At 51.6% G+C, this 11,928-nt stretch overlaps 1 protein-coding gene across 1 annotated transcript; it reads right to left on the bottom strand.

The window, feature by feature from the left end:
• Positions 1-35: 35 nt before the first annotated feature.
• Il27 (interleukin 27) lies at positions 36-5,219 on the bottom strand. Its single transcript, XM_074059585.1, has 5 exons — positions 5,071-5,219; positions 2,790-2,950; positions 2,607-2,705; positions 1,550-1,708; positions 36-406 (listed from the first exon to the last, which is right to left on the bottom strand). Exons 1-5 carry the CDS (start codon positions 5,099-5,101, stop codon positions 143-145), a joined length of 714 nt encoding a protein of 237 aa, XP_073915686.1. The 5' UTR covers positions 5,102-5,219; the 3' UTR covers positions 36-142.
• Between the last annotated feature and the right edge of the window lie 6,709 nt (positions 5,220-11,928).

The raw sequence follows: 11,928 nt of genomic DNA, 5'->3' as shown, positions 1-11,928 counted from the left end.
TGTGACAAGGACTGGAGGGATTTTAAAGTACTGGGTGGGGGCTGTGGCTGGTAGAGTCCTGCCCAGTCTGAAGCAGTTGAGTTGGAGACTGTCTTTTTGGCCAAACTCCAGTCCTAAAGTCTTAGAAGGATAAGGGAATGAGCTAAAAGGTCACTCCATCAGGGTTGGGAGTCAAATGTTGGGAACCCCAAGCCAGGCCCAGATGTCCTGTCTTGGACAGCAGCAATAAGTCCCGAACTGCCCGAGACAGAACAAGCTCCAAGGAGCGCAATAGCTTGTAAGTGTACAGCAGCTGGGGCCAGGACACTTGGGCTGACACCTGTACGGGGCTGCCCAGAGCCCCTGAGGGCTCCTCCTCTTCTTCCTCCTCCTTCTCCTCTGGGAGGTTAAATCCTGCAGCCAGCACCTGTGAGAAGAGACCCCCACATCACACAGAGCCCAGGGCAAGAACCTGAGCAAGTCTTTGTTCCTTGGACATGCCCAATGGCTCCTAATATCAGTGACCATGAGTTTCCTGGACAATGCTGTCCTCTCAGGTCTTACCTGGTGTTTTGGTTCAAGAAAATGGAAGCCATGGAGCATGACCGTGCTCACAGAGTTGGGTTGCTCCCCCATGACTGTTCTGGGGCTGTGGTATAGGAAGTTCCTCTCTGCCTTTAAGGATTATCGGGAAGGGGCAGAAAAGGATCAGGAAGGGACAGAGGACTGACGTAGCTGATTTCCACACTGCTTGCATTTTCTATTCTCCTTTCATTAAGTGAAAAATTTCTATTGTCCTTTGAAATGCTCAGAAGAATCGGGGTGATGTCAGAGAATCAGACGGAGAAGCGAAGCAACCAGACTTTAGGGACTGCTGATACTGATGTCATCCTGGGTCTGGGGCCCTTCTCTCGTTGGAGACTAGCCCCTGAGATCAGGCGAAACTGGGGGTGGAGGTGGGTGGCAGAGCAGGCTCTGATGCAGCTACATGTGTAATTCACTCTCTCACACTCACTCAGAAGGCCTGGAGCATCTCCCCCAGATTTCCCCAACTTGGGAACAGGGGGATTTTTTTTTCAGTAGTACTGGAGTTTTGAACTCAGGACTTTGTGCTTGGTAGGCAAACATTCTACCACTTGTTTTTTCCCCTGCAATACTGGGGTTTGAACTCAGGGCTTACACCTTTAGCCATTCCACCAGTCCTTTTTTGTAATGGGTTTTTTCCAGATAGGGTCTCACAGACTATTTGCCTGGGTTGGCCTCGAATCCCAATCCTCCTGATCTCTGCCTCCTGAGTAGCTAGTATTACAGGCACGAGCCACCAGTGCCTGGCAATGCTCTACTACTTAAGCAAGGCCTCCAACTCTTTTGGCTTTAGTTATTTTTCAGGTAGGGTCTCACACTTTTGCTCAGGTCTAGCCTCAGACCACTATCTTTCTACCTATGCCTCTCAAATAGCTGGGATTACAAGCATGTACTACCATGCCTAGTGGGAAGACTTTTTTTAAAAAGGGAACCAGTGAGCCTCACTTTTGTGCGTGGGTCTCTGGGCAGAGGGGAGGAGCTCTACCTGGAAGCGGAGATGCCGCTGCAGGTCCCGAAGATCCAGCCTGGTGGCCCACAACTGCATTTTCTCTGAGCTGGTCCAGCCCTCTTGACCCCTCAGCCTTCCCAGCAGGGAATGGAAGGGCTGAAGGCTCGTGGAGAGGAAGCAGAGTCGCTCTGGGTCCTGTGAAGAGGAAGGGTAGGGTCAGTGAAGGCCTGCAGGCCAAGGATGGCCCCATCAAACCCCATTCCATTTCTGTCTGGTTTCATTCCCACACAAGCCTCCAACCTCCATTCCATCCTCCAACTCATTCTTATCCTCAATCCCGTCTCTATCCCCCTCCCTGTCCCATTCTCACTGGCATCTCCATTGCCTTTGACCTTTAGTTCACCTGTTCTCCAGCCTATGCACACCCTCTCTTTAACTCAACCCCAGTCCCACCATTCTTCATCCACGACCCCATTCCACTTCCTCCTCCACCATCCCATCTTGTCTCTTGCTTGTTAATCATTTGTTTTCTCCTTTTTATTCATTTATTTTTTTGAGACAGAGTCTCACTATATTTAAGGCCTCAAACTTATCACTGGCCTCAAACTCATGACCCTCCTGCCTCATCTTCCCCAGTGCTGGGATTACAGTCATGCACCACCATGTGCAGCTGCTCACTTGTTTTCATCCTGTCTCCCACCTGACTCCCATTCAAAAATCCCAACTCCATGCCTTCTCCACACACATATTGTCCCATCTCACCTCCATCTCATCCCTTCTCCATCCCCCACTTGGCTTTAGCTCCTCATCTCTAACTGGTGTCCATTCCCATTTCTGTACACAACCCCAGCCCTTTTCTATACTAATTGTTATGCCCCACCCCACCCATTCCCCTGCCCATCTTCATTCCTATCCTATTCCTGACCCCATTTCCAAATTCCAGCTTGATCCAGCGATATACTCAACCTCATCCAGATTCTGTCCCCAAGTTCATCCTCCATCCATTTCCTATTTTGTCTGTGCTCCATACCTTATTGCCAGCCCAGCCTTACTGCAGCTTCCCAGCCTCCCCCTCTCCCAATTCCTTACTCACAGAGAGGTGACGCCAGGCCTGGAAGGTCAGGGATACATTGGGGAGCTGCTTTCCCAGGGGCAACAGGTCCAGACTCACTCCTGGCAGATGAGATTCAGCCTGGGGGGCAAAGTCTGTTAGAGGGGACCAGAGGGACTTGGGGGCTTCCCCATCCCCAGAGCAATCTGCATTAAAGAGACTCACAAAGCGGTGGGCCTGGCCCTGAACCTCGGACAGCAGCTTCCTGGCAAGATGCAGGCTGACTGTGAACTCCCTGTGTAGCTCCTTCAGGCTCTGGGGGGGCCTTGGGAACCCCCAGACACCAGCTTGCACCAGGAGCAAGGAAAGCAGCAACAGGCTGAGCCCTAGGAAAGGGAGAAGAGAAAAAAAGAGAGCTTGAGAAGAGCTGGGGCGGGGGAGGGAAGGGAGTAAGCACTTCCCAGTGTTTCTCCCTCCCTTCCTCCCTTCCTTCCTTCCTTTCTTCCTTTCTTCCTTCCTTCTTTCCTTTCTCTCTCCCCCTCTCTTTCCTCCCCCCTCCTCATTCCTTCTCTCCCTATTCCCTCCACCAGCTTGAACTCACAGGGTTTGAACTCAACTTGGGGGTCCTTGTGATTGCTAGATAGGCACTCTACCACTTGGAGCCATGCCCCAGCTATGTGGTCACTTTCATAGGCATCTTCAAACTGCCCACTCAGAAGCATGATGGGGACTGTCAAGACCAACCTATGGCATCTTCACGAAGTGCCCACTTCTGCAAGCAGATTAATGGCTGGATCTTGATCCCCACTAATTCCCTTGACTATATGCCTTTCTCAGTACACAACCTGTACCGAGAAAGCCTGGTTTCTAAAATTCTCTGCAACCATGTAGCAGCCTGGTTGCTAAAATTCTCTCCATTTTGCAGAGGAGGAAAGTGAGGCTCAGTGAACTTGACTGGTCCAAGGTCAGATACCCAGAAGGAGAGGGAGCCAGGGCTGGATTCCAGATCTGTTCAAACACTTTCCTGCTTCCTCAGAGGATGAAGGGAGGCAGTCATCTGCTCCAAGAATGGGTCTCTCTGTTCTACCAAGGATTCCTCAGGGTTAGCCAAGCAGCTCTGGTGCTTTGAACTGGCTCCCAAGGGCCCGGGGATGGCCTGGTGATATATGGGTGGCTCTATCCTAGGGAGTCAGAAGGACAGGTTGGTCCAGCCTCCTCCACCTTTGTAGCTGGAGCCTGCCTGGGGCGAATCTGCAGAGTGGGGATAGAAGGGACTGTGAGGGGAGGGCAGCTGGGAATGGGAGTGAGGAACAGTTTCTCAACCTGGTCTCTCCTTGAGCAAGTCACCGCTCTGTGCCTCAGGCCCCCTGCTTGTGAAGTGCAGGAGTAGGGCAAGCTGATTCTAAGGGTGCTTCAAGCCCCGTGTTTTCCTGGAAAGAGGGAAGCAGGGCTGTGGGGTGGGGTCTTGGGAAGAAGTCAGTGTTCAGTGGTTTCTCCCTTGGGGAGAGGAAATCTAGCAATTACGGGAGTTACACAATTCCTCTCGAAACCCAAACCAAAACTGACCCCTGGTCCACTCCTGCTCTCCCTCCTCTCTGGGCCCCTTGTGTGTCCATCTGTGATCTCTAACCCCAAGCTCTGCTCCTCCAAGTGCCCTCAGCAAAGGCTAAGTGGGCTTTTGGGGCCATGTGCTGTCCCCATGGACTTGCAGATGGAGTGCCTAATTGAGATCTCTGACATTCCGGTTTCCTGAGTAGCTTGGGGGCCACCCTGACCCTCTGGCATCCTGGAGACTTAAGGCAGAATAGGATTCTTCCTAGTTCTAGGATGGGGACAGACTGGATACCTCCATGCCCATCCAGCCTGAGTTATGACGCCTTGTACCTGCTCCCTCCTGCCTGAGCTCTGGAGCCCCCAGGCCCTCCATATCGCCATCCTGGGTTCTTGTGCTTGTCATTAAGGCTCTGTCTTCATCCTTCAGCCCTTGGCCCTATGTGGCCCTGTCATCTGCTCTTTGTCCACAGCTCCAGCTTCCACATTCTTCAGCCACCAACTCTAGACTGGACCTCCTTCCAAACTGGTCACAGTCCCCCAGCTCCCTAATAAGTAAAGACCTTTGACCCAATTGGGCTGATGGCTACTGGCCTGAGCCCCCACCGTGCAAGCTTTGCCTCTAGCCAAGCCTTGTACTCAAACTCCTTCACACCACATCCTTCATTTTTTCTGCCCAGTCCTGGTCCTGTTCAGATCACCTGTCCAACCCTGGCTGTTCATGCCAGTCCTGTCCCACCCTGCCTAGCCTGGGTGGAAGCACCTCTCCACTGCCCCAGCCCCCACCCCACTCACACCAGTCTCATGGCCGGTGTCCAGCTGTCCATGCTCAGAGTCTAGGCCAAGCTGTCACCCCTCAGTCCTTGACCCCACCCCACCTATCAAGCTCTCCCATCTGTGACCCAGTCTCCACCAAGCCTCCCACCCCTCCACCCAGGCCCAGTCTCTGACTCACGCCAGCCAAGGTCTCCTGCCGCCTGGCCCATGTCAGGGCCCAGCCTGTGTGTGCAGCCATCTCCTGGGTAGGGGGGTCTTATACTGGGGGCTGCACCCGGTTTCACTTTCTGTCCTGCTTGTACTTTCAGCTTTGTTACTTCAGTCTTCCCTGATCACTCCCCTTGCTAAAATGGGGAAATGTAATTTCCCTTCCCAGGGCGGAGCAGGGGGAATGGGGGTGGCGGGAAGCTGGGGTTTCAGTCCATCCAAACTCTGTACCTAATGCTCTGCTCCTAGCCCCAGCCTTCCCTTAAGTCCCTGCTCCTGAGCAAGCCACCTAGCTTTGCCGAGTGGTGGAGTCCTGTTCTCTACTCTGTCACCATCATCCAAGAGCCATTGCCTCTCCACTGTCCTGTGAAAGATGGACAGCCAGGTAAGGGGATTGCCCACATGGGGGGACTTGGGGCTTTTGACTCCTCCTCCTCCTCTTTGTTTACCAACTGGCTGGGGCTGTGTGGGGAGTCAGAGCTCTGGAATGGTTGGAGGAGTCTTTGGGGGCAGGCAGGAGTTCAGTCTGATGCCTTTGGGCTATAACTAGGCTCCAGGCTGGAAGAGACCAGGCCCAAGGCCATGTCTGTCACTAGGGTCTGCTCCATCCAAGGCCAATGGCTCAGCTTTTGACCAGAGTCATATATAGGAGTAGGGTTCAGCCTATCTCCATATAGGATTAGGGTAAGGACTAGGGTTGAACTCAGAGCCTAGTCTGGGGCCAGCATCCCAGCTCTGTCCATGTTTGGGGCCAGAGGTACCAATAACCTGGGCCTCTATTTGTGGTGATCAGTGTTGGGCTTAGAGCTTCGTCAGGAGTAGAGCTCAGTCCATGACCAAGGGTCTGAGTGAGGCTGTGACTCAGTGAGGATTCAGGCTTAGGCTAGAATAAGAGCTTAGTCAATGCCCAGGACCAGGGCTCAGTCTGTGGCCAGGCTGGGGCTGTATGAGGTTAGGATCAGGGCATAGCTAGGACCCACAATAACCCCCATGCTTCTGCCTTCGGAAACCACTTCAGAGCTAGACCATCAACCCTAGTGCTCCCTTCCAGCACAGTCCCGCCCTCAGCCACACCCTGGATTTCCCATCTTCAGGGAGAACATGGGGGTTTCTTGGTCTTCCCCAAGCTGCCACTTTCCTTTTGGGACTTGTGGGGTTTCCCTGCTAGGTCCCTGCTGTGAGACAGAAACCAAGGGGACTTCCCCTTCCTGTACTCTGCCTCTTCAGCCCTGCTTGGGTGCTGCCCATCGGGGCCACCTTGGATGAAGTGCCAGGGAAGTACCAGCAGGGTGGGGAGCCATCTAGAGGGCTATGGAAAAGGAAAAGGAAACGAGACTGGAGCGCCCCAACCTGGCCAGGTTTCCCTAGCAGCGTCCCCCGCTCCCCAGTGATGGCAGCTCCTTCCTTCTCTTCCTGTGCAGGAAAAGCTCCCTACTGTGGGCTGAGAGACACAAACTGATGGTGAGGCCTCTGTTGAGGTCTAGCTGTTCTTCCACATGCTTCCATGGCCATTCCACTCCCCCACCCAACCCCGTCATTGACCCTCAGCTCTCCCTCCCACCCCTCCATCAGTCACAGCCTTGGCATCTCTCACATTCTGAACCCGATCTCCTCTCTGACCACAGCCTCCTGGTCCTTCCAACCTTCTCTTAGAGCTCTCTGACACTCCCGTCCCTGTTCATCCTCTGCTCTTCACTGGAGGCAGCTGATTCCTCCATCTTTGCCCCCATCCTCATGCCATTCCTCTCCAGCCCCTTTGCACTTGTCTGGGAGGGCCCACCTCAGCCTTAAAGCTGTTCCATCTGCCAGAATGTCCCCACCATCTTCTTGGGCTCACTCTATCCTGGTTCACAACCCCTATTGCCCTAGAACAAAGACCCATTCCTGCCTCAGGGCCTTTGAACTTCCTCCTGAAAGAAACTTCTTCCAGATATCTGTAGAGTTCACTCTCTCCTTAAGGTCTATGCTCCAACATTACTTTTCCAAAGGGAGCCTCCAACTGACCACCCTGTGAAAAAATGCAACCTTGCCCCAACATTTCCCTGCATTATTTTATATAACATTTGCCTGTTTGTTTTCGTCTGTCTCCATGCATTAGCCTATGGGTTCCATGAGGGTGGGAATTTCTGCTTATACGGTGCTTCCAATAATAGGAGGCTCATTTTCTTCTTTTTGGTGATACTGGGGTTTTAATTCAGGGCTTCACACTTGCTTGGCAGGTGCTCTACCCTTGAGTCACACCCAAAGCTCTTTTTGTTCTTGTTATTTTGGAGATGGGGTCTTGCTTTTTGTCCACACTGGCATCAGCTGTGATCTGTACGTGAGATGACAGGCTTGCACCACTATGCCCAGCTTTTTGCCACTGAGATGGGGTCTCAGGAGGTATTTTGTTGTTGCTGTTTGTTTACTTGTTTTGGGCCAGGCTTAGAACCGTGATCTTCTGGAGCTCAGCCTCCCATGTAGCAGCTATTGGTTGAGATGGGGTTTCACGGACTTTCTGCTGAGCTGGCCTGGAACTGCAATCCTCTCAATCTCAGCCTCCTACGTAGCTAGAATTAGGGCTGGTGAAATGGCTCAAGTGTACAGCACCTGCCTAGCAAGTGTGAGGGCCTGAGTTCAAACCCCAGTACCGAAAAAAAAAAAAAAACCCAAAAAAACAAAACAAACAAAAATCCATGCTCAAGTATTAGGATTACAGGTATGGGCTTATTTATTTATTTATTTATGGTGGTGCTGGGATGGGACTGGGGCATGCTAGGCAAGTGCTCTACTGCTGAGCCATGTCCCCAGCCTTAGGGGCACTTGACCACTGTTAAGTAAAAATGTGTGTACTGCCACAAGAGGGCTGGTGATTTCATAAGTCACCTGGAAGGAGCAGCAGGATTGAGTGATCTGAGCCCTGAGATCATCATCAACCTTCTGTTCCAGCCCTGGCCACGTGCTGCAGAAATGAAAAGGGAGCATCTGACTGCCTCCATATTCTTGAGGTGAGCCTTGAGCAGTCTCTGGTTACCTGGGCCTCCGTTTCCACAAGTGGATTCTTGGTGGATGGACTGTGGCTTGGGCTGGCGCCAGTGGGAAATGGAAGGGATGTGGCTGAGGGGTGAAAAGGGGAAGAAAGGAAACAGGAAACCTGGGGTGTGGACTCCAGTGGGTAGCCAACCCTTTGGGTGACCTCAGGTGAGTCACTGGCTTGCTGTGGACCTCAGTTTCCTCATTGAAACATGACAGCAATTTCCAAGGGTTGCCACTATTACTTAGAAAAATCAAAGCTGGGTGGTAAAACAAAACAATCCAAAACAAAAAGAACCATTTTGGTTCTTTCTCAAGCCTGAGGGGTACTTTAGGGGCTTGCTCAGAGGTGGCACTTAGATGCTGCAGAGGTGACTTCAGGACAGCCTTGGAAGAGGGACTCTTTATTTATTTATTTATTTATTTATTTTTGATGGTACTGGGGTTTGAACTTAGGGCCTCACACATGCTAGGCAGGTACTCTACCATGTGAGCTATTCCTGCATCCCAGAGGGAGAGTCTTATTCGAGACACAGAGCAGAGCAGAGCAATGACAGAATGAAGATTAGAACTTGGGTCCCCTGTTTCCAGCTTAGGCTGAAGGGGAATCCCTGGGCCTTGTGATGTCAGCTCCTAAATTTGGAAGTAACCTTGGACAAAATCAAGATGACTCCTGGGGAAGGCAGGAAGGCAGGGCAGGGGAGATATGGGAGCCAGACTCACCTGGAGGCTTCCAAGGCAGATGGAAAGACTCTGACACTAGCACAGCATCTCTTCTCTGGATGAGGCCCCCAGGCCCTCATACCATACTGGGCCTGGACTCCATCAAGCCTGGAACTCTGGAACTCTCCATCTTCATCTCCCAATGCTGGGATCACAGAAATGCATTGCCATACTCAGCTAGGATTTTTTTTTGTTTTTTTTTTTTGTGGTACTGGGGCTTAAACTCAGGGCCTACACCTTGAGCCACTCCACCAGCTCCTTTTTGAGATGGGTTTTTTCTTTTTCAAGATAGGGTCTTGCAACTGTTTGCTGGGGGCTGGCTTTGAATTGTGATCCTTCTGATCTCTGATCTCTGTCTCCTGAATATAGGATTATAAGCATGAGCCATCAATGCCCAGTTTAGAATTTTTTTTCTTTTTTTGGTAGTGTTGGGGTTTGAACTCAGGGCCTGAAGCTTGCTAGGCAGGCGCTCTACCACATGAGCTATGCCCTCAGCTCTTTTGCTTTAGTTATTTTTCAAATAAGGTCTCATGGACTACTAACCTCTTATCTACACTGCCTTGTAGCTGGGATTACAGATGTGCACACCACACTCAGCTTATTGGTTGAGGTAGGAGTCTCCTTGATTTTTTGCTTGGGCTGACCTCAAACTGTGATCCTTTCCATCTCTGCCTCCTGAATAGCTGGGATTACAGGTATGTCCCCAACACACCTGGCCTTTCATTTATTTATTTATTATTTTTGGTGCTGGGGGTAGAGTCCAGGGCCTTGAGTATGCTAAGCATGGGCTTTACTCCTGGGCTACACCACAGCCTCACCAGGACACACTCAGCAGTGTGTACCATGGCAGCTGCAAAGGGCCTGTGTGTTCAGCCCCCTCCTGTCCACCTGGAGGCTTCCCTGCATGGCTGTTGTGGATCAACGACCCTGGCAGGTGGGGGAAAGGGCTCCTTTTTTTTTTAACCCACAAGGGACCACTGTGTACTGTCATAGCTCTGGCAACCCCAGTGGGGGGCTATGGAAATGCACAGGAACTCAGGACCAGGAGGCTGAGCTGTAAGGGGCATGAGGACCGGGGCAGGTGGCCAGGGCTGTCAGGCATGGGAAGGAAGCTGGGAGGCAGGGTCATCAAAGCTGGGACATTTGATGAAAAGTCCCAGTTTGAGTCCCGGGCACTGCTCTGCCCTTTCCCGTGCGCACGCTCTTGGGCAAAATGATGGCCACCGTGCACTTCAGTTTCCCAATTTGTACAATGAAGCCCATGCTCCCAGCCTTGTCTGTTCCTATCCTGGACAGGAACAGGTCAGGACCCAGCATGGGAGGTAGACGGACCTAACATCCTTTTGGAGTTCCAGCCTTATCCTCTGTCAAGACATATGACCTCTCTTGCTTGGCTCATGTACCAGGTGAGGTCATTCATGCCAGCAGAATGGAACTTCTGTGACAAATATGCACATAAAAAATATTGACACTGCATAACTGTGTGATTTTAGGCAGGTTACTTAACCTCTCTGTGCCTCAGTTTCATTTCATCATGTATCCATGAGGGAAAGAACAAAAATGCATAAGACGAGTGTTCACTGAGTTACTGTCTGTAAAGCACTTAGCTCAGGGTGACAGGTGGTAAGACTGGGGTTTAGCTATTATTAGAGGACTAGGCTTATCCACAGGAAGTTCTCAAGAAATGCTAGCTGTCATTAATGGGGCTGAAGGAGAGTTGGGGGAAGAAGGTAAAGAGAGAAGAGAGTGCTGTCAGAGTTCAGAAGTGGAGGGGGAGAAGAAAGCAGGGTGGGGACAGGGAGCCACAGGTAAAAGGGAACTTGAGACTCCAATACCCAACATGTAAGTCAGAGCAGAGTCTGGACCAGAAGCAGTCACCTCAGGTAGCTAGCCAATCAGGTCTTAGGACCTGGTATAGACAGCCTCCAGTCGGAGGAGCACAGGGTGGGACTTGGCTCTTAAGACAGATAAGCAGGGCTGTCCCCTCACTGCAGGGGCCCTCACCCTCACTTCAGCTGGCACCTACAGCAGGCTCATCACCCACCTCCCCATAGAGAGAACAGGACCCATAGGCCCTGCAGGGTGACTAGGAGGGGCAAGCAGCCTTGGGCAGACACATCAGTCCCTCCAGCAGCCCCAAGCTCTTTTTTTTTTTTTTGGTAGTACTGGGATTTGAACTCAGAACATTCTGCTTGCTAGGCAGGCGCTCTACCACTTGAGCCATGGACCCCACCTGCCCCAAACTCTCAGGTTGACTCTGGGTCTCTTGCTCATCCCAGAGCCCTCAATCGGCTGTCTTTACCTCTCATCTTAGTCACTCCTGGCTGGTCCTGCCCACTGTATTTAGAGCCCCCAAGTGAGTGGACATGTCACTCCCAGGAATGGTGCACACCCAGAAACCACATTAATGGGTTTATGTCCTAGCTGATTTGTACAGAAGGATACATACAATCTAGCCTTTTCTGCCTATCCACTTTTCTTCCTCCTGCCCCAGTTCTGCGCCTCATTCCAGGAGACTGTCAGCATGATGAGTCCCCTGATTCCTATGGCTCCCATTCCACTTGGAGTAAAAACAAAAACCCTTTTGATGGCCTCTCTCATTGCTTCTCTGACTTCTGGTCTCTCCCTGGCCTCTTGGCTGCCCTGCAAACATACCAGGCCCACTCCTTCCACAGGGCCACTGTACCTACTGTTCCCTTTGCCTAGACCACTCTTCCTTTGTCTCTTCCTATAACTCGATCCTTTTCCCTTCTTCAGGTCTTATCTCCTGATAAATGTCTCTGAAGCCTGTCCCACCCCATTTCTGCTGACATGAGCACCCCACATACAACCTGAACATCTGCAAGTTAGTCTCTTAGCCTCTATCTAAATACTTCTATACAATCTGGGCCATTACCAAACTCCAAGAATCTTCTCCAAACCTCAGGTTTCTAATCACCTCATCAGACGTCCAGGTCCTGTTGGCAATGTTGATACCAATGACTTCCTCTTCCTTCTGTGTTTCAGCATTGAGTTTTGTAAGCATGGGCAGAGGGGTTGTGGCGTGGGAACCATGGTCCATGCTCACAGACAGGGCCACTTGGCTGGCAGAGAA

The sequence above is a fragment of the Castor canadensis genome, chromosome 17, assembly GCF_047511655.1.
Source record: "Castor canadensis chromosome 17, mCasCan1.hap1v2, whole genome shotgun sequence".
Classification (NCBI taxonomy): domain Eukaryota; kingdom Metazoa; phylum Chordata; class Mammalia; order Rodentia; family Castoridae; genus Castor; species Castor canadensis.
This window is presented reverse-complemented; position numbering and strand designations above follow the sequence as displayed.